Raw genomic sequence first — 22884 nt, 5'->3', positions numbered from 1 at the left:
CATATCGATGGTCCATAACAAATTTATTATTTTAAAGTCATCTGCCATTATACTGTTGATAGTTGCTCTTAGTGATTTTTCTGAATAATATCTAAAATTAGCCCAATGTATTTGTAGTCAGGCAAAAACAATAAGTGCATAGTTTGCTTGAAAATGTACATTTGTATAGTTATTCAAGTTTTATTTCCTTTGACTTGGTTTTTAGACACTACTACAAAGGAAAGTGTTGTGGCAATAAAATACTGACTTCATTTAAACAACATGGGCAGAAATATTCAACTAAAATTACACAAAATTACAAAATAAAACAAAACATTTTAATGACGACATGAATGAAAAAATGGGAGAGCTGTACATTTTCCATTCCCTTAGAACTGAATGAGTTCCTGATGTTACTACAACTCAGAAGCAATCATTTAATGAATAATTTAATATAATTTAAGACAAAGTTTTTTTGTATCAATAATTAATGATGGTCTGAAGAGACAATGTTTTTTTGACAAGACTTTTATCCTACAGGTTCTGCATGTATAAACCTATAAACAAAATTATGCTGGTATATGAAGATTATGGCGGTTCCAGTAATAAGCTACCATGTCATAAAATACTTTTTTTTTTTTTTTTACAGATTTTTAAGAATATTTACTACATTAATTACATAAATGTCAATGTAGTACTAAAGAAGTTAACAACCAATCTGCAATCACGCTAATGATTCCAAATGTGAAGGTTATAAATCAACAAATAGTAAATAAAATTATTTCAAGTCATTTAAAATAATCCGCTGAAGTAGATTTTTATGAGTCCCTTCAATGTCACTAAAGTAAGATTAGTGTGTATTGTGTGTGTGTGTGTGTGTTCCTGCAGTACCACAACCCACCAATAGAGGCCGATACTGAGTGACTACCTTATACACACTTATACACAAACTGTTGGTTTTTGTGAATTATGAGGACTAGTCTGAAAATTTGACAGAGCATCCTCCTGACCTTCTTTTCATTGAATTCAATGCAAACGGTGTGGGGACTAGGTTTTTGGTCCCCACAAAAAATTTGGTACCCACACCGTGAGTGTGCTGTCTTGCTTTGGTCCCCTCTATGTAGCAAAGACAAACACACACACACACACACACATCCACACACACACACACACACACACACACACACACACAAAGTGAGGCAGAAATCCACTGCAATGCAGGATAGAGGTTTCCCCTGGACGCACCAATCAGAGAGTGGGGATGGACTGGAGAGGACTGGCTTCCTCTCTCTCTTTCCTTCTACATGCTCCGTCTCTCAGTCTGTCTTCTCCATCTTGAACTTTTTTCCATTTCCTCCTTTCTCTGTCATCTCCTTCATATTTCAGTTCCCTCCCTCCTCATTGAACATAAAAATACACAACTTCTATTATAAGTTCAGTTCAGGTCACTTTATTTATATAGTTTCAAGACAAAGACGGTTGGTTATATAGAATCCAAATGGGTCAAAATTTAATTCAATCAGTTCAGTTCACTGTAGTGAAATTCAATCATTGTAGTGTGATGTCTTATTCCAACCATATTGACATATAATGCAATCAATTTCAATTAGCTATAAAACCCCCAAAAAGTTACCTATTCAAGAAAACCAACCCTTGTTCCTCAGTAAGCATGTGGACACAGTGGGAAGGAAATACTCACAGAAATACTGACAGAAAAAAACCTCCAGCAGAACCAGGTTCAGTCACTAATGGCTGAGCCTGGTTCTCAGGTTAGGTGAGCAAAACTGGAAAAACTTCCCTCCACTGTAGGAATTGTTTCAACAGCATTAAGGTACAGCCCTTGTTCCACAGTTAATTGCATCACTGGCACAGAGAGAAATCAGCTGAGGTCTGATATGACAATAAATCCCATTTAAGATTTGACACCTGAGACAAGTAAGGTCAGGAAAATGCATTTTGTCATTCAAAAACCAGAACAGCATTTTGAAGACCAAAGAGTACAAGCAAGCTTCTTATAGACACAGTTTCACAACATTAGCAACACAATCAGAGAGAAGTCTAATTTAATTTCCCCTTTCAGTAAGCAAGGTACAGACTACTCAGAATAACATTAACGTTCTCTTTCTAAATGAATCCATGGCACAAAGCACAAAAGTTTTCGTCAAGCTTAAAGTTCATGATTTAGTTTTCCATCCACTTCAAGTCCAAGTCCAGCTCCCTGTAGCCTCCAGTCCTAAAAGCTACAGAAACCTTTATATCCATGGACATGGAACTAAACATGCTGCAATGTGAAAGGAACCACTAGCTGTGCTTCTGTGGAGAACTCAAGTACAACTCCTACACTGGATTGTCTGTATATAACAAAACAACTCAAAAAGAATACTAATATTTTATATTCTCAAATGTCATCACACTACTATAACAATATTGACCATTGGGGGGGATAATTGTTGTATATTTAGTCCTGAGCAGTGACAGTACAGTGAAGGACCATTGAGCTACTGAATCTACTAATGAATTTTGTTTAACTTTGTTTATTGACAAAATCAAGCCAAATAATAAGTCAGTTCTATTTTGACCACTGATTGAAGTACTAAAACATACAGTTAAAATCAAATTATTGATAGTAATTGATAATAATTATTGATAATTTAACATCCTTTGTTCAATGCTGATTAAAGTAAAAAATATGTATACATCATAATTTGTTTCTCTTTATTGAAACGTACAAAAAATAATTTTGAAACCCAGTCCTGTCACCTCTCCCATTCACCCAAGTTGAACTGGAAAAAAATCCAAGAGCAATCCAAGTCCGCTAATGCTCATTTGGTTTGCTCTTCACAAGATTGATCCACTGTTCTCAGACTTGGCTGAAGCTTACTGTGCTTTCTACATGGTCCTGTCAGGTTTAAACAAGTAATCCCACAGGTCAGTGCTAACTGAATGAAGAGAAAAATATCTCCATGAGTTGTGTAGCTTGTTGTCTAACCCAACCAGTTCAGCTGCCAACAGTAGGAGGACATTAAATGCCTCCACTTCTTGCCTTCTTGTCAACCGTGAAGAACTCCAGCATCCATAGTTAGTCTGTTGGTTTTATTTTTCTTCCAACTTTAATAACCATTCTTGTCTGTTTGTGTGTTTTCTGGGATTTCTAGAGAGTTTGCAAAGGAAAGGGAGCGTGTGGAGAAGAGGCAAGAATTCCTGAAGCTTCGTCGACAGCAGCAGATTGAAAGAGAGCTGACTGGTTATTTGGAGTGGATCTGTAAAGCAGGTTAGTTACTCACACATATACACATACAGAGTCAGCCACAGACACACAATAAAGTTACTATACAGGAAAGTATTTTATTGGAAACCGCATGAAGTGTAAATGTGTTACAGAAGAGGTGATGCTGGCTGAGGAAGACAAGAACGCTGAGGAGAAGTCTGTGGATGGAGCGTGGTACAAAAGGAAACATAACCCCAACTCTGGTGAGGGCTGCCGTCAGCACAGGCTGACTGCCTCACATCAAATCACAATTCAACAAAGCCAACCAAAGCATTCATTTAAAAATGGAGGATCTTGTGATCCTCCACCTTTAGTCGTAAAATAATTTTATTGTAATGGTTATTAAATAAATGCACCAATACAGTGAGCTGATCTACCTGTTATTAAAAAGTTTTTCTTTTTTAATTGGATGTTATGAGGAGAAAAAGGACCTGCAAAAAGCCTTCTTATGTGAGACGCATCAAATGTCATAGCAGAAAATAATTACTTGGTTCCATTTTTTTTGCAGTGCTGAAAAGAACGAAGAAGAGTAAGAATGACCTCATTAATGCAGAAGAAGGGGAGGACCATTTCACTGACATTTCATCAGTTGGTGAGCAGAGTATATACAGTATACCTTCTGAATGCCATACAGAATAAAAGACAGAAATAAAACTTTACTGTCACATTGAATGCTCCTAGAATATTGCTGGACTTTTACATGAGTTCCATTAAAGATGAAAATATATATTTGAAGGATTTCTTTTCTTTTCTGAGACATATTTTGTAGCTTTCAGTACTTTCTTTAGATTCTGGGGTGGAACCTCAAACTTGTACAGCTTTGTTGAGGAGTAATATCCTTAGTACAAGGATTTACCAAAAAGTAATCTAAAATATTAGAAGAATATTTGGACAATATTCGTCCAAGTAGTGAGTACCCCACAGTTTCTCTGAAGTAATGAGTATTCCACAATTTCGAAAATTACTAATAAACTAGAATAATATCTAAGAAGTATAGAATTGGTCTAAATAGTGAGTCTCTGGATTCTAAGTTTGTTCTAATTCCTTTTCTGAGTTAAGTAGTAAGTAAGTACTCCACAATTTCTAACAAGTAATGAAATACAAAAGAGGAAAGAGCACATTAGGGAAGTATGCACATAGCAACATTCAGACAAAACAGAGATGAGCGAAAGGCGATGACATCACGAGACCATGAACCGCATTGCTAGGTCTCCCAACAGAAGTTCAACACAATGGTGTTATCAAGGTGCACTAGTAGAAATTTCCTCTTTGCAGAACTAGTCTAGATAATATCAACTTCAAGCACACTAGTGTGTCATTCAGAAAAGTAACTATCACAGTTCTGATAAGACTCAGCTAGGTTGGCGTGAGACCTGTGAACTTTATTGGCATCTCTGTGTGTTTCATTCCTACTGCCCCCCCAGGGTCACCATTTGCACGAGCGAGTGTGAAGAGCAAGAACGAGAGCTCGTCTTACCTGAGGAGGAAGGAGAAGAGAATTCGCTTCACCATCCGCCACCTGGTCAAATCCCAGACGTTTTACTGGACTGTATTATGTCTTGTTGGCCTCAACACACTGTGTGTAGCTATAGTACACTATGACCAGCCAGAGTGGCTTACGTATGCATTATGTGAGTAGCAGTTAACATGATGAGTCAGTTAAGTCTTTTTGAACGACTGGTATTAGATTCTATTGACTCTACTAACCACACATTATGTGAAGTTGTTTTTAAAAGGATACTTTTCTCATCACCAGAATCTCTTCAAAACAAACTACAAATCAAACTCCTATGATTAAAACTTGTTAGAAAATCTTCAGATCTGTTATATTTGTATAATGGTTTAAATATTGTGATAAACGTTTTCAGTGCCATGTACCATAGAATATAAACATCGTTTGTACTCAATAGTGATAAACCAATTAGCTGCCAAGTAGTCAAAGTTTCCCTTAATTGGCTCTAAATGGTGATTAGTAGGTTTTTATGCATCAGCTAATTGGCTTTCACTAAAAAATGTTAAAAAGAACTGATTTGATCCATAAAGAAGTGGATAATTTTGTCAGTCTCTCAGCAAGCAATTATCCTGATCAAGTGCACATTTTTCTTCTAAGGTCAAAAGTGTTTTTGATTAGTTTGTTGAATTAAAAAATGTCACATAGATCAACTTGTATGAGTTTGTCTCTTGAAAGAAAATCAGACTCAGCAGGTCAGACTGAAATCAGTCAGTAAATTCTTGATTGTTACATTTCTTTTATTTGTTCTTGCATCGCAAATTCCAGAATGTTTTTGTTCATCTCCATAAGTCGGTCAGACATGGTGGAACGTTTTTCATTAAGGTTCATTCTGAAACAAATAGCACATCATGTCTAAGAAAGTCTCAATGATCATTCAGGGATACCAACAATTGTTCTTGTTTTTTCTACATAAGTGGATAAAACAGAACTATATATGCATTTATATAAGAACCACATCTATCCTGAAGCAAACCCTGTGTAATATTGTTCAGAGAACATAAGCATGTCACATCAGCTCCAAGCAAATTTACACTTGGATCAAGTATTTAAATCCCATGAAGACAAGATTTAATACTAGTGTTTTTGCTCATTTCCATGGAAAGACCTGGCCGAGTTTGTGTTTCTGGGCTTGTTCCTGGCTGAGATGACCATGAAAATGTACGGTCTTGGACCCCAGAGCTACTTCCACTCTTCTTTTAACTGTTTTGATTTTGGGGTGAGGCATCCTGCACTGCTGGGAACTTTGTCACTGCATGTGAATATGATTTGTAACCTCAGTGATTTTTACCCAATATACGTGTATGCCTGTGACATTTATTTGCTTGTGTTTGCAGGTCATTATTGGGAGTATTTTTGAGGTGGTCTGGGCTGCCATCAAACCTGGGGCTTCATTTGGTATCAGTGTCCTGAGAGCGCTGCGATTACTCCGGATCTTCAAAGTTACCAAGTCAGTCACTGGGACTGTGTGGCTGTTTCAGACTGATTAGATCTTATAAATGCTGTGCATTCATGTGGTTCTGTGTGTAGGTACTGGAACTCTTTGAGAAACCTGGTGGTATCCCTACTCAACTCTATGAAGTCCATCATCAGTCTGTTGTTCCTGCTCTTCCTCTTCATCGTGGTCTTTGCTCTGCTGGGAATGCAGTTGTTTGGTGGACAGTGAGTTTTTTTTGGACATGTTTCTATGTAGTTTGTTGTGTTTGTTGTAATCGGTTACTTTAAAGATGAATTCCTATCGAATGTGACTTTTCGATAAACCACACCATGACTCACACGGCGCTGGGCTAATGTTTTTAATCTTTCATTTAAAAGGATCCTATTTTCTCCCAGCTTTTGACATTTAATGTGTCTTAAAGAACCAATTGTTAAAACATGGTTAGCTGTATCTTAACAACCAAATTCCAAAAATAACAACATGTACACTGAGTGCTCAATTTTAATGCAATTTGTAGTTTTGAGGTTAAATTTTATTGTTGAACAACTACAGCTCTCTTGGTCAATACAAAATGTTAACCTTTCAAACTTGAATATTTAAGAAAAAATAAATAACAATGGCTTTCTTGGAACAATATCTATGTGTGCATGATTAGTGTGCAGAATTATTATGCAACTGAATTAAAACGGAAATTTTTGCCATCTCACTAGTTTATTGTTTATTGTCAAAGACACTTTGCTTTCTAAAGAACTGGGTTTCAGACCTCAGCTGACATCAGCAGAGTTTTCTGGAACAGTGAAGAAACTGAACCCAGAGAGAGATCATCTTTCATCTGAAGAAAAGCTGGGGGGGAGGGATTCAGAATCTTTTCTCCTCTCTCCAGGTTTAACTTTGAGGATGAAACTCCAACAACCAACTTTGACACATTCCCAGCTGCTATTCTCACTGTGTTTCAGGTAAATACCAAGTCCTCCATTTTTTATTTGTTTATTTACATTTTAAATCTTCTCTTTGAGATGGACTCTACAAGCAGGTTTTGTCTGTCTTCCAGATTCTAACGGGGGAGGACTGGAATGCTGTCATGTACCATGGGATAGAATCTCAGGGTGGTGTGCATGGAGGAATGTTCTCCTCCATTTATTTCATTATTCTCACTCTTTTTGGAAACTGTATCCTACTTTGATGACCCAATTCTACTCATTTAACTCCTAGTTTCATGCAGTTGGATTTTACAGAAATATGTAGTACTGATTTTTTTCCTGTTCTTTGACATTCTTTTCCCTGAGCCATATTAACCAGACACGCTGCTCAACGTGTTCTTGGCCATCGCTGTTGATAACCTTGCAAATGCCCAGGAGCTTACAAAGGTATTCAGTTTCATCATTAGATGTTGAGGAATGATCCCAGATTGCATCTGTGGATTTCTGTACCTTTTGCTACATAAACCTGATGCACAAAGTGAGCATTGCACTTTTCCAATCTGGCCAACAAACAGATTGTATATGTGGCACAGTGAAACCGCTGTGGGGAAGAGGAGGGGGCTGATGCACCCACAGTTATGTTTTGTGCCAAGAATACAGCCAAAACTTAAATATGAATGCCATACAGTATTATTCAATAAATTAGGATATACATCCTGATTATGCTTTTCACATTAATAGTACCTTTTAAATATTAAAACCTTTTAGCAGCTATTGAACATACTAAGAAATATAAAGAAGTTAAAACTTCAATCGTCTAATTGATTTACAAGTGCTAAAAAACTTGAGCACTTGATTCAAGAGAGGACAGTTGGAGTGTAGAACGACCATCGATGTACTGGATTGGACGTCGCCTATCAGCTGCTACAGCTAGTGACATAAACCTGGTAGATGCCATTATTATGCATTGAGTGATGTCCACAAAACTATACTGTTCTAATGCAAGATGAACAGGAATCTGTCACAAAAAAATGGTTGTAGTTCCCATATTTCTTATCCAATTTCTATAAAATGTTACTTATTGTTTTAGAATGATACATAGCAAACCATCGGGATGCAGAACTGTATTCTGCCCGGCCTGGAGCTGTGCTGCTGCAGCCGTACTGAGTTCCACATGATGGTGATGAGGCGATGCGCTTCAGAATAACTTCACCTCGTAGCCTATCTGTAACTGTATCTGTAAATAAAACACTTATTTACATCAGACTTTCTTTGAGCTGAAAGAAAACATTGTCTATCATGTTATATTTTTTCCCTAACTTATTTTTTGATATTATATTTAGAATTCCTAATTGCACTTTCTGAAACATTTGATAGAATGTTTGTTGTTGTTTTTGTCAGTTTCTTTATTATTTATGAAACAACTCTTTTCCATTAATTGACTGTTACACTCCTAATCACGCTGAATGAACAGATTAAAGTTGTGTTGTTTTTGCTTTTTTGATGAATCTTGTGAAGTTATTGGTGTATTTAGGTGTGCTGTACTGGTGCAGAGGTATCAAGCAAATTTGCAATTCAGTACATTTATATTTGTGTTTAAAATCAATTCAGTACAGATTTTCTTTATCATATTGGTATCGACTGACACCAAATCTCAGATATGTGCATCAGTGTTGAAAGTGGAAAAAGTGAATCAGTCCACTCCATATGAATACTTTACATGTGTATGGCAACATTTTCACAGATAGACTAGTAATCTCTTCTATTCTGTTCCATTTACTTACATTTGACCTACTATTCAGGATGAGGAGGAACAGGAGGAGGCAATCAGCAAAAAGTTGGCTCTTCAGAAGGCTAAAGAGGTTCAGGAAGTCAGCCCTATGTTGGCTGCTAACATTTCAATCACAACGTAAGTGAGCCTTTCCTTATTTTTTTTAATGCTTTAAGTTTCTTCTTTTATTTCTAAATTCAGCGGAAAGGAAAGGAAGTCTTGTTGCCCTGAGGGACTCTGCTAATCTGTTGCTTCAGCCTAAAGACAGGTTTACTAAAGGGTTTGACAGGATTTCAAGGTCTTACAGTAATATTTACCCAAAAACTCTGAACAGCATTTACAGAGGAATATTTTGTGTTTGTTTAGTAAAAAAAAGGAAAAAAAAAAGACATCTCTCAAAATTTTCCTCCAGGTTGAAGAAAAATATATGTTTTAGACACCATGCTAAATACCTATCTTGCTGGGTTGAAGCAACAATCTCCTGGCCTATCAACTATTCTGACTGTGAAGTATCACCAACCTACTGCTGAATATTCCAGTGCCAGATCATTGAAATACAAAACTCAACTTTTGTATTTATCATATTTACTTTGAATGTTGATGTGCTTTTGATAAAAATATCATTTGGATTTGATCCAAAATCTCTAGTCATTGGTTTATGAAGTTTCTACTTGAAACTACTCAACATGATGGTGTTTTAGATGAGCGGATCCAGAAAATACTGAAAGGAAGCTCCCTGGTCAGATGTCCAGACAACCTCTGCTGACAGCTTATTGTTTTCAAAGTTACAAACGAAGGCGACTGGACCTCTCTTGTTATCTTGAAGACATTTCATTGTTCTTCCAAAAAGCTTCTTCAGTTCTTAAACTTAGGTTGGAAGTCTCAGGCTTATCTTACACATTTTAATCAGAAACAGTCACACCAAGGCGGAGCTATAGGGGGGTCTGGGGGGGCGACTGCCCCCCCCAGACCCCCCTATAGGGTTTGGAGGTGCCAGGGAGGGAGGAATGGTTTCAAGTCACTTAAATGTCTGATTATAGATGGAAAAAGTGCGCCCTCACCTGTTGAGGATGGTGTATTTAATGTTAAAGTCAACAGTTTCAGTTTATTTTGAACATGATCGAAGTATAAAATCACACACAATTCTTTGATACTCTGGTGTAAATATGGCTGCTTCTATCTTGTCACAATCAAAAAGTAAAAAAGAAAAAAACAAAACAACAAAGGCCATCACCTTAACAGCAGAAATTTATTTTAAGTTAACAGATATGTAAGATGAAAAGGTCCAAACCCTGAGGTACTCCATAACTAACATAAAGAAGCTTTATTATTACCATGAACTAGCTGTTCACTATTTCATACTATTTAAACCAGACTAACGTAATTCCCTTGAAGCCTACAACATATTCAAGCATCTGCAGAAGAACATTAATGAATGTTAAAGCAGGAGCAAGAAAAAAAGCATCTTTTCTGTTTTAATGTTTTGTTTGTTTTTTTTTGCTATATGCTGCTCATCCTATTTTTAGTTTTCAGAAATGGAAACCCTCCCTGTCTTCTTTTGTGCTTTTATTTATAATCTCTGTTTTCCCTTTCAAGTCTCCCTCTCCCCTCTGTATTTCAGTATCGCTTCCTTTTTATGTGTTTTTGTGCTGTAGGAGTTATGTCTGCACCCCAGTCCATCACTACCTGAGGTAAAAACCCAGCTGTCTCCACACAAGATGGCCAGTGATGTTGGCCAAAACATACATATCCATGTTGTCACAGACCATGTGATTAAATCAGAACTACCTTTTATTCATAACACATTTCAGGCTTTTCTGTTCATCTTGTTTTCCATTTGAAACTTCCTGGATTTTGACCTTTTTCAGTTGCCATCATAGACTGTGTTGTGAACAGCTTGACATTTGCTCTATTACTGGCATATTAACCTGGAATTATATATGTAACATCAGGGGAAACTGGAACTAACTACAAAAGGTGCATGCATACAGCTTCCTCGGTTTATTGTAATCTGAAAATACATTTCAAATGGTTTTGTATCAAAGCATGGTAATGGAACCATGCTTGAACTTCAGCCATGACCACGAGCAGCTCTCTCCACAGCAGACTGGGATCTCTGGTACCAGTTTTCCACTGTGCTCAAAGCCCCATTGCACATATTATCAATCATTCAGCATTAAAATACAATTTGTGTCATCATGGGATTACAAAATGTTGTACTTTTGAGTTTATATACCATAAAGACTCATAATGGAAGTCTGTGTTTTATTGTAAATCCTGTAAATCCTTTGTCTACAAAAAAACAAGAACAGAATTGAAATTATATTACTGTACTATGTACAGTAATATCAGTGTTTCAGTGCTCATGTTTTTTTTATTTTATTTTATTTTTTGATCTTTGGTTTCCTCTTTACTTAGCAATGAGCAGCAGAGGTCAGTCAAGACGATGTCTGTCTGGGAGCAGAAAGCCAGCCAGCTGAGGAGGCACAATCAGGCGAGCTGCGAGGTCTTATATGATCCCGAGGAGTGTGTCCACCTCCCCTCTGGCCTTCAGATGCGGCCTGACATGAAGACCCACCTTGACCGGCCCCTGGTTGTTGGGCATTCCGATGGGCTGCTGGTGAGAGGCCATCAACATCACCGTCACAAGCCGGGCACGCCAGAGGAAGCAGAGACTGCCGCTGATCCACCGTCTGCTCCGCCTCATTCTCATCACCGTCATCACCGCCACAGAGTCAGAGGGCCGGCTAAGGTGAAAGAAGAGCCTAATGACAGCGGTGGTGACAGTGGGAAAGACGGAAGGCAACACGTCCATCACAGCCACTCCAAAAACCATGACTACAGCTGTAGACAAGAGGGGAAGAGCGGGAGGTCCTGCAGCAAAGACAGGAGCAGAAAGCATCACAGTTCAATGGATGAGAGCGCAGGTGGGGGGGCCACAAGAGAGAGAGAGCATCGGCATCATCATTCACATCGACAGTCCAGAGGGGGGAATGGGACAGTGAATGGTGGGGGTCGAGGCGAGCACAGGGTTCACCGTAAAGATGGCCGATCATCTAACAAGGATGGGGACAGGGAGGGCAAGAGGAGAAGGCATCACACACACGGGTCGAGGAGTCAGTCCAGGGCTGAAGGAGAGGAGTCAAATGAGAGAGAAGAGCCAAATACTAACAGGTACAACTATTCATCAACAGGCAGCCTTCAGTTCTGTCTGCTATTTCATGCCATAGATTTAGTTTAGCTTGATTTAGTTTACTGTCAGCAGCAGGAGATCAACACAAAATTCAAATTCAAATTCATTTAACATCCCTGAACCCCAGAAAGAAGGGAACTGTATAGTTTGTTAAAAACCTTAACAGAGGTCATCAAAAGTATCAACACTGACGGTGTTAAAACTGTTAATGTGGCTCTCACAGCTTGATCTGAAACACAAACTCACCAACCACCTTGTCAGTACAGGATCAGATCCATGTTTGCCATCAGAACTGCTGTAACTCCCCATGGCATCAAATTACATGAATCTCCTTCCCTCCTCGTTCTGGGTGAACGAGGAGCTCTGAACATAAGAAAATCAACTTCACCAAACCATCACAGCGATTTAGTGCCTAAATGCATTATTTTTACCCACAACTTGTTTATGTCACTAATTGCTGTAGTGGTGAGTTGATAATGCTCTTTCTTTTAGGGATCAACTCTTACTGAGTCAAGTTTCAGGTGACCAGAGTTATGAAAACACTGGAAGATAAACACGATTCTCTTGGAACAGGTTTGGTGACTCAGATGACATTTCCCAGCAGCCAGGCTCTCTGGAAACGTCTGGCCAGCCAGAGGACTCAGACAACCAGAAGAATGTCAGAAGAACAGGGCAGACTTCCATCCGCATTCCCCCTGTGACTATCACCACACCTGGAGAGATCACTATGATACAAAGTTAGTACTCTAATGGCTTCAGAATGCACATTTATTTCCTGAGTTTATTGATTTATTTCTCCAAAGTCTCCTAGTTATTCCACAGTGGTTGTTTGGAGATTTTATGTTGTCTTGTAAAATGTTGGCTCATGTTAAACTAACTGCCATGTGTTAATCATTATTCTTCGTCTTCACAGTGAATAGTACTGACAATGAATCAATGCCTATGAATGAGAAGAACCTGAAGGATCAATGTCACTCTGGACCAAGACCCATCTTACCTTACAGCTCAATGTTTATCTTTGGACAGACCAACCCGTGAGTCACCTCAGTCTGCTCCATTCATCACTCCTTCCTTCTTCACTTCCTCTGTTCCTTCTCTCCTTCCTTCCTTGGATTCTTCCTGCTCTCCCCCCTCCCTCCATTAGTGACTTTGTCAGAGAGAAACACGGCTAAACATAGAAGTCAATGGTACAATCTAAGAAAGAAGGCAGCTAGTCTCAAATCCATCCAGCTGTCATGAATGATTTCAGCAATGACTGTCGGCAAATGATTTTACACGTGTGCACATTAAAACTGCTGTCATTATTAATACACATATATTAGCAATTTTCCCCTTTATTTATTATCAGGTATCTCTCACCAACACCCATTGAATTTATTCAGTAATATATTCAATCTGTTTGCTTAAAAAAGGTCAGTCTGGGAAGTAAAACCTTGTATCTCAATGAGTTAAGATGTTGAAAAAAAAAAATTGTAAAAGTGAAAGAAGTTCATACAGTGACTCTTGAATGCAAACCATTTTAACAGATCACAAACACAACATACTCAAAAACATTTACTAAGCGCAATTACAAATTAAGGAAACACAACATTATCTACTCAAACTGTTCACAATTCACCCTCTTTTTTTACATTGTTTCATTGTCTTTGAAGAGATATGTCATTTCCTGTCAGAACCAAACCTGGTTGAATGACAGTCATTTAAACCGAATTTGAAGCAGTTGCTGCAGCTGTTTACTGTGTCTCTCTGTCTCGCTCCCTTTAGGGTGAGGCGGTTATGTCACTACATTGTGACCCTGCGGTATTTTGAGATGTCCATCCTGGTTGTTATCGCAATGAGCAGCATTGCTCTGGCAGCTGAGGATCCAGTCTGGACAAATGCCCCTCGCAACAATGTAAGACAGACCTAATCAGTTGCTCCTTTGAGTTGGTTTTGTTTTGTTTTGTCATTTGTGACTGAAATGAGTGAGATAAAAAATGAATAACTCTTTTTAGCAACTTCTGATCTCACCTCTTAGGACAAAGGGGTGGAGAAGAGCGACTTGTATCTCGTTTCTTCTGAGACACAAACATTGTCTCAGGTCACATCATCAGTAGAGAGGAGAGAAAGTAGCTGACTTCAATAAAAACCTAAAAAGTGATTGACTTTCAGAAGGAAGCAGAAATTCATGATGCTCATTCCACTGAGTCTCTGCTGCAGGTAGTAACTGTGTCAAAACAACAGTTTACTCAGTCAGTATCACCATTTAAGATCTTCTATTGTGTATGGTGGAAACTAATAAGCAGGAAACAGCAAGGCTAATATGGAAGATGAAAAGGTCGTGTAAAGGTGAAATCACTCCTGACCTAAGGATAAGAGGAGGAACAGTGTCCTTTAAGGACAGTGGGGCTGAGATACTGTACACTAATTCCAGATCCAGCAGTTCTACAATTAGTATTTTAATTCACACTGTATTAACTATAATTGTGTCACATCTGTGTTAACACTTATGCAACATGGTTTGTCTTTTTTAGGTGCTCAAATATCTGGACTATGCCTTTACTGGGGTTTTCACTTTCGAAATGGTGATCAAAGTAAGACGCCACCACTGACTTCCTCATTTTCTACTCGGTTTTCAAAGACACAATAGTGCTTTGCAAGAGGATGCATAACTCTTTTGTTGTACATTATGGTATATTTGATATGGATTTTATGTGTTAGACCAATGCAAAATATTACAGGACTGTAAAGTGGAAATAACATGATTCATAATTTTCAAAGTGTTTTCTCAATAGGCATTTTTATCCAACTCTCTTTATTCTGATACCGTTTTGTCAGGATACTCCTAATCAGAATCAATAATCACAACATAAAATGCACATCTCGTGGTGGCAGCATGTTGGAGTGGGACTCTTATGTTGGTTCTGGTTTGCTCTTTTTGTAGACCTTTATTCTTGGTTTGTTTATTGGTAGTTGATAGTTTCATTATTTGGATGGTTGGTGCCTTTGGTTTTGGATGCTGTGAAACTGTAAGGATTTTGGTTGTTACTTTTTTACTTTCAGACAGTTGTTATACATTATTGTGACAACTGGAAACAAGTGATTAGCATATCAAAAGCTCAGATAACACCTCAACTTTTACACACAATAATAAATTTAATAGAGTTGCAAAAGCAAATGAGGTGGATTCGCAGTGCTTACCGACAACTGACTGGTTATCCAGGACATGCTAATATGGAATATTGTCTCTGCTGCCTGGATACTGAGCTGTTATCATAATATGGCAGTAATGGGTACCAGTCTTCAGTCAGAAGCCCCTTTAGATTTGTTGCCAGACAGACTGCTACCAGAGATCCTTCTTGCTCACAGCATCACCACCCACTGCTACTCTAAAGATACTTTGGCCATATGACTTACATCACTTTTTAATTTCACTTTGGAATGATAAAGTATTTTTGAATTGAATTGAACTATAGAATAAGCACAGATTTCTAAAAAGTTGAAAAAAGTAATACAGTCATATGAAACCATCTGAATTTATTAGAACCAAACTGATTAAACACCATTTTTGTTGACTATTTAGATGGTGGATCTTGGACTGCTTCTCCATCCTGGATCTTACTTCAGAGACCTGTGGAACATTCTGGACTTCATAGTGGTCAGTGGGGCTCTGGTGGCATTTGCATTTTCGTAAGTTCAGCAGCTTCTACCTATTCGCTGTAAAATAAGAAAATGAACATGTACACTACAACATAAAACCAGTACATTATTCAGAATTTCAGAGGTGTGAAATCACACTATCACTTAGTGTGATTTCACACCAAAAATCCAATATTGCCTTCATGGTAACTTGACTACTGTTTTTTTTTGTTTTGTTTTGTTTTGTTTTTGAAAATGCACTGGGTTTCTCAATCTCTTTGATAACTTTGATAGCTGTAAGAGTTCTCTGGAGATTTTCAGTAAACACAAACACTCAAGGTCCTTTGTTATTGAATTGAAATGAATTGAAATACAGCAGAAGCACTGTATTATAAGAACTCAGATATGACTGCATATCTGAGTTGCATGTGGTGAAGGGTTGTCTAGAATATGTTGCACAAGCGCAGACAAAGTGCTAGTGATGAGTGATCTTCTAGTTTGTAGATTACTATAGAGTATCTGGTATGATCACCATGAGCTGCTGCTGGCACAAAAATTATTTATTAGTGTCAAAGGAGAGCATCTTGAAAATCTAAGAACAAGGCAGAGAAAACACTGTTAGGTGAGAACTATGACCTTGTTACACCCGACACTGACATCAGTGGAATCTGTCCTCACACACGTCGAAGAGCAACTCACTGAGCTGAAGTGACTCTTCATAAGCAGTATGGAGTATGGTGTTTAAAAAAGTTTTTTTTATGAGACACTGCTGCTGTGTTATAAACAGTTAGGTTTTATGGTCTAACTGCTATACAGTACCCAACTATTCTTGTTCTTCCATCAAGAAGAACAAGAATAGTTTAGTATTTTTAGAATAGTATTTTGTTTGGTCATGATGCACAAAAGCATCTTCCTGCTGTAGGTTTCACAGATGAACCTTTTTGGTGGCACTGACCACTGAGAAGTCCTGTCATTCATTCATTCCTTTATATCTCTAACTGACATGAGGAGCTGGAGCTCTCTGAGAGTTTTTAAATCTAATTTGAAAATATTGTTAAAAACTGCTCAGGTATGTGAACATTAACTGCATGACTGTGTGTGTGCTAGTCAATGGGCTTGTATGTGTCTGTGTGTTGTGATTGAAAACTGTATTGTTGTATTGTGTATTCATTAGATTTTGCTATGATCTGGTACAGAGCATCACATGTTTGAGTTATACATTGTCCCTTTTTAAATGAAGTTCATTAGGTTATGATAACCTACATATTCAAGCTGATTTCCATCAAAATGCATTTCAGTTGAATCTCATCCATGTAAATTAATAACGATGCAAGTAATTGTAAATATCTGTGATTTATCTCTGGTTGCTCACTTTGAAAGCCATTCTTTGACATTTAACTGTAACTGAGATCTGAAAGAACAGCTTTTATTCTTTGGTGATGTACCTATTTGTACTTTTATCTGAATCAGCCAGGACAGATGTTTAAGTAAATAATTTTAAATCAAATGGGAGTATGAATGGGGCTGCACAGTGGTGCAGTTTGTAGAGCTGTTGCCTTGCAGCAAGAAGGTTCTGGGTTCGATTCCCGGCCTGCATGGAGTTTGCATGTTCTCCCTGTGCATGGTGGGTTTTCTCCGGGTACTCCGGTTTCCTCCCACAGTCCAAAAACATGTCTGTCAGGTTAATTGGCCTCTCTAAATTGTCCCTAGGGGTGAGTGTGTGTGTGTGCATGGTTGTGTGTCCTGTGTGTCTCTGTGTTGCCCTGCGACAGACTGGCGACCTGTCCAGGGTGACCCCTCCTCTCGCCCGGAACGTTAGCTGGAGATGGGCACCAGCAACCCTCCTGACCCCACTGAGGGACAAGGGTGCAAGAAAATGGATGGATGGATGGATGGATGGGAGTATGAATGATATCTCTACATCATGTACTGCCTCATACCTTCTTGCTGAATAACAACAAATTAAGAAAAACTGCTTCTACAGAAATAGCTTTTAATGTTAAATCTGGACTCATTCTAGATTGAATTCCGCTTGCTTTGCCAGGCTTCCATTAGGCTTATGGTTTTAAGTTGGATCCACTGCATTGTTGTGATCTCTGGCATGGAATATACAGGATTTTACCGCCTCATGATTTCAGAGATGTATTGCTCAACATGAAACCATTTGAGCTCAACTTTTATGTACTAAATATTGTATGAACTTCTGCTAAACATATATAGGTTCGTAGTAAATAAAAAGGAAAAGATTTCTTTTTATCTGACTTGATTGTGATTGGAACTGACAGATGTGTGTGTCAGTGTGTGTAACAGTTTTGACATGCACCTTTTTCCTGTTTCTGTCACGGGATCTCTTTGAAGGAGCTTCATGGGGTAATGTCTCCTCTACTTCTCTCTCTGCCTGTTTGTCATTATGTATGTGAGAAGGAAGCATTCATGACCAACACTGCAAAAGCAAGAAGTTTCCTGATATGCTGCGTCTTACATAAACAAAAACAGTAATTTTGAAGGAAGATATCATCCTCTATAGATATTGAACATATTTTCAATAAGTTCTAAAAATGAGGGTTTTGCATATGTCTGTTAGCTAAAATTCTTGCTAAAAATTATTCCCTATCTGAAAAAAGGACGGAATAGATTTTATACATTTCTCAGTTTTGTTCCTGAAAACACTAATCTTCCTTCAGCCATTGCCCTGAAGGTCGTGTCAAGAAAGGGTTTATTGGTAAACTTTCTAAATAATAATTATTTGGTGGTGCTAATGATTGTGGCAAATAAACAGCACAGTTTAACATAGAACTGTTTCCTAATCCACATTTGACTTATTTCTGTTTGGTAAGACGTTGCATATGAAGTGAAATTACTTGTGAATATTTGCAGGGATGTTTTGCAGTGCTGTGTTGCCGGGGATGTACTCTTATCACATTCTCCATCAAATATCTTCTTGTACTCAGCTGCCATATTGCTTGGTGAAAAGTCATTTTCCCATACTGCACCAGGTGCTACAGAAGGACACATCACCTGCTTGTTGGTCACATGTTGCAGCAGCTCTTGAAAGAGTCATTTTCATCAGCATGTCCCTTCACTGCAGCTCCACTTGAATGAAAACATAAGTTCATTTTCAGTGTTTTTCATAATAATGTGAATAGACTTTTACATTCTCACAGATATTTTGTAGCACTTTGTAATTGTTTTCTTGTGCATGATGGCAGTTCTTGTTAGGTTCAGGGGCAATTACTTTTTCACAGTGTGTCAAGTGGATTTGTTGCATGTACTAAAAAACATACAACAACTACTTTTCCTTTTAAGTAGTAAAGCCCTTATTTTAAAAAATGGATTTTGTGTTTACTTAGGTTATTATTGTTTTATGATCTGAAAAATCTGGAAATGGCAAAAAGGCAAAAGCAGAAGGAATCTCTAAGAAGGGAAATATATTTTCACAAGACATAAAAGCACATGAACCTGAGATAAAATTTCCAGCTGAGTAATTTAAAAGCCTACATAAAACATAGCATAAAGAGAAGCCAACATTAAATCATACAGCCTCTTGCTTTCTGGTCACCTCCATGCCGGCAATTACCGTTTGTCTGAGGGCCGCCATTCCTTGACAATGCATGTTGTCAGGAAATGCCATGCAGTTCTTCTCCTCTAAAAACTGCAAAGATGTAAATGAAAAAGTGTGAGTCTCTTGCCTGCTGCAGCAAACGGTGCAGCACACACACTTCTGCTTTTTAGTGCATGCAACAGGCTGAAGAGCTGTCTCTGACCTTTTCACAGTGTGTCAAGTGGATTAACAACTTACTGATGTTTGTGATATTTGATACATTTAATTACTCTTATTTAGAGCCTTGGAGAACTCATTTTTTTCTGCTGTTAACTTTTTGTTTAGTGTAAAAGCATTCATAGTATTTACAAAACACTGACTGAGTAGAGTAATTTAGAGTAATTGCTTGTTATAAAACACTTCTGATTAGTATTTTTTGTAATAAGCTGCTTCCAAACATGCTTTTATTTAGATCTTGTAATTTTTTTATCACATCAGTTGGATGTACTCAACCAGCAGTCTGTTAAAAACCAAAGTATAAAATGTTTTGCTTTTCTGTAGAAAATAGACCATATGTCGTGTTGTCATTTGATTCAAATGTGTGCTTTATTTTGTGTGTGTAAAGCATCCATAAATGTGCTGTACCTTGTTTTACTACTGTTTTCCCCCAAGTAGATCGCAGCAAGCTGTGACCAGGTGGGGAACCCCCCTATGCCAGCCCACCCTTCATCCTGACTCCACCCCTCCCTATCCCTGCTCCCCCTGATCATACTACTGCTCAGATCAGCTCCATGAACTCAATGTAAAGCTTGTTTTCCTGGGAAACAGAGCTTTGGATTGAAACATGCCTCTGCTGACCAAAGTCGTTACAGACGTTTTTTTGTCAAACCACAAAAGCAATACAATGTGAGAGCATCATTTGAGAGGAAGAAATAGGAGTCCTGTTTACGCTTTTTGGAGTTTTGGTTGTAAATTGAAGTTTGTTGAAGAGTTTCAGCTACGATCTGACCAGAGAGGTTTGGAAGGTTGATACAACAACATCCCACAGAGTACGGTTCAATCCATTATTAGAAATGGGAATAAATACAAAGACATGGCTGTTCACCTAATCTGACAGGCAGGCAGGAAGAGCATGAATTTGAGAAACAGCCAAGAAACCCATGGTACCTCTGGAGGAGCTGCAGAGACCCACAGCTCAGGAGAGACAATCCATCAGCAGGACAACTATTAGTTTTGCATTCTTAGAATCTGGACTTTCTTGCAACAGTCATGTAATTTGATCTGTTGCTGTGCAGAATTAGCTAGAGTGGTACCAAGTGAAGTAAGACAAATGTTGAGCCGAGATATTGTTCATATTTTCATTGTCATGATGAAACAGGAACTTATTCTGAAACGTTACTGATTCTCACCATGACAAAAACACACAATCTGTCACATTTTTGATGTTTTTAAACCTAAAGTTTTGCCTTCAGTTTGTTTTTGAAATTTATGAAAATATTAGTCACGTGATCAATCCTCATATTAAAAAAACTACTACTACAAGAGATGTTAGATCAGAAACGTCCTAACTGTGCATTTCAGACCATATAAGAAGCTCCTAATGTTTAGTGTTTTGTGTGTTTACAAAGTGTCTTGCATTGTATGCTAAAATGTTTTACCATCTGCTTCCCTTACATAGTTGATCTGAAAACATTTCACACTCCTCCACATTTCAAATCTCTTTAAGCTCTTTTTTAATTTCATATGTTTCAGAGCTGACTGTTATTTTGTTATTTAAAAAGAATTTTAAAAATGAATTAAATAATTTGATTAACTGTATCTAATTTGTTTGTTATAAGTGCTTAACAGAGTCTGCTGTCCACAGGGGGACTAAAGGCAAAGACATCAGCACCATCAAGTCACTGAGGGTCCTCAGGGTTCTTAGGCCTCTGAAGACCATCAAACGTCTGCCAAAACTCAAGGTTCTAAAGTGTTTCTGTTTCATTACCTGTTCCTGCAGAAATATGTGTGTGTGGATGAAATTCAGCAGTTTAGACCAAAATATTCCCTCCTTAAAAGGGTTTTCATGTTCAAACCCATAAATAAACTGCAGAAAATATACATACACACGCACGCACACCCCAACCCCCCCCCCCACACACACACGCACGCACACCCCCACCCGCGCACGCACGCACACACACACGCACACACACATATTTTAGACAATAGTAAAAATGGTTGTGTCTATTAATATAGTGTATTTAAATATCTGGTTTGACTGTAAACCTCCTTGTGTTCCTGTTCTATGAGGTCATTAACAGACACATGGACTCTGTTTGCTTTCAGCTGTTCTGTAAGTAGACTTTCAGGATGATGCAGACTTTAAACGTGTTTTCTTTGTCCCCAGGCCGTGTTTGACTGTGTGGTCAACTCTTTGAAGAACGTGCTGAACATCCTCATTGTTTACATCCTCTTCATGTTCATTTTTGCTGTTATTGCGGTTCAGCTCTTCAAGGGAAAATTCTTCTATTGCACCGATGAGTCCAAAGCCCTGGAGAAAGACTGCAAGTCAGTCTGAAATACCTAAATGTTCTCGTATCTTGTGCCAGACCCTTTACATTTGGTGTGTGTTTGCTTAACATGTGTCACCACTTTCTATCTTCCAGAGGACAATTTCTTGACTACGACAAAGAAACAGTGGCAGCAATGCCAAGAGAGTGGAAAAAATATGAATTCCATTATGACAATGTACTCTGGGCCTTCCTAACTCTCTTCACAGTCTCAACCGGGGAGGGCTGGCCAACGTAAGTGCAATTGATTTGTCTTCTTTAAGTTATACCGACCCCCAATATAACGTGTTCAGAAGTAAAAACTAATTTTTACATTTTGGCTTTAATGCAAAATTAAATGCAAGAGACTCAATTATACCTACTCTAACCGGAACATTTTTTAAAGTTTTAGACACATTTTGTTTGAATGATAATAACTACAAATAAAATCAATCGCTCTTTTGGTAACTGACGCTGTCATGAAGCCAGAAGAATATAGTCAAATACAGGCAAAAGACAGAATCTCAATAATGTCAAACTGATTTAAATTTTCTTTCATAATAATCCTGAACATCTTAAAAGTGCAATTAAGCATCTTCGACTAAAGAACCGACATCCGAAACTTGTCACTTTACTTAATGAAGTATTATCTTGATGCAAAATTAGAAAGAAATTATGAAAAGTGTCCAAAGTGTTCAATTTCCTTTAAGATGCTTGACATCACTTGCCTTATGTTAATAGAATAGTTTGTAATATTATCTTCCTTACATGACAGCCACAGTCAGGAGGTGTATTACTGTGTCCTACCATTCTTTCTTTTCATAGTGTTCTGAAACATTCTGTTGATGCTACCTTCGAAGATCAAGGTCCCAGCCCTGGCTACCGCATAGAGATGTCCATCTTCTATGTGGTCTACTTTGTGGTCTTTCCATTTTTCTTTGTCAACATCTTTGTTGCTCTGATCATAATCACTTTCCAAGAACAGGGAGACAAGGCCTTGTCTGAATGCAGTTTGGAAAAGAATGAGGTATGTTGTGAGTTTCTCTTATATCCTCCTGACTACCAGTAGTTCATTTTCATCGTCTGTAGAGGACATTTCTAAACTTGAATATCTC

At 38.0% G+C, this 22884-nt stretch overlaps 1 protein-coding gene across 1 annotated transcript in view; it reads left to right on the top strand.

Annotated features, from left to right (window-relative positions):
• Positions 1 to 22884, top strand: part of cacna1ba (calcium channel, voltage-dependent, N type, alpha 1B subunit, a) — a 74705-nt gene that overhangs the window by 25000 nt on the left and 26821 nt on the right. Inside the window, exons 8-30 of the mRNA XM_017306577.2 lie at positions 3135 to 3250; positions 3361 to 3450; positions 3756 to 3839; positions 4672 to 4878; positions 5864 to 5976; positions 6095 to 6207; positions 6288 to 6419; positions 7079 to 7151; positions 7247 to 7364; positions 7495 to 7562; positions 8918 to 9024; positions 10542 to 10577; positions 11305 to 12060; positions 12653 to 12816; positions 12993 to 13113; positions 13844 to 13973; positions 14593 to 14652; positions 15642 to 15748; positions 18056 to 18067; positions 21103 to 21199; positions 21628 to 21788; positions 21887 to 22024; positions 22595 to 22796. Of these exons, the coding sequence (XP_017162066.2) occupies positions 3135 to 3250; positions 3361 to 3450; positions 3756 to 3839; positions 4672 to 4878; positions 5864 to 5976; positions 6095 to 6207; positions 6288 to 6419; positions 7079 to 7151; positions 7247 to 7364; positions 7495 to 7562; positions 8918 to 9024; positions 10542 to 10577; positions 11305 to 12060; positions 12653 to 12816; positions 12993 to 13113; positions 13844 to 13973; positions 14593 to 14652; positions 15642 to 15748; positions 18056 to 18067; positions 21103 to 21199; positions 21628 to 21788; positions 21887 to 22024; positions 22595 to 22796 (3205 nt within the window). The remainder of the gene's footprint in view (positions 1 to 3134; positions 3251 to 3360; positions 3451 to 3755; positions 3840 to 4671; positions 4879 to 5863; positions 5977 to 6094; positions 6208 to 6287; positions 6420 to 7078; positions 7152 to 7246; positions 7365 to 7494; positions 7563 to 8917; positions 9025 to 10541; positions 10578 to 11304; positions 12061 to 12652; positions 12817 to 12992; positions 13114 to 13843; positions 13974 to 14592; positions 14653 to 15641; positions 15749 to 18055; positions 18068 to 21102; positions 21200 to 21627; positions 21789 to 21886; positions 22025 to 22594; positions 22797 to 22884) is intronic.

The sequence above is a fragment of the Poecilia reticulata genome, chromosome 9, assembly GCF_904066995.2.
Source record: "Poecilia reticulata chromosome 9, P_reticulata-male-v2, whole genome shotgun sequence".
NCBI classification, from domain to species: Eukaryota; Metazoa; Chordata; class Actinopteri; order Cyprinodontiformes; family Poeciliidae; genus Poecilia; species Poecilia reticulata.
Note: the sequence above shows the minus strand (reverse complement) of the source record. Positions and strands in the feature narration are given on the sequence as shown.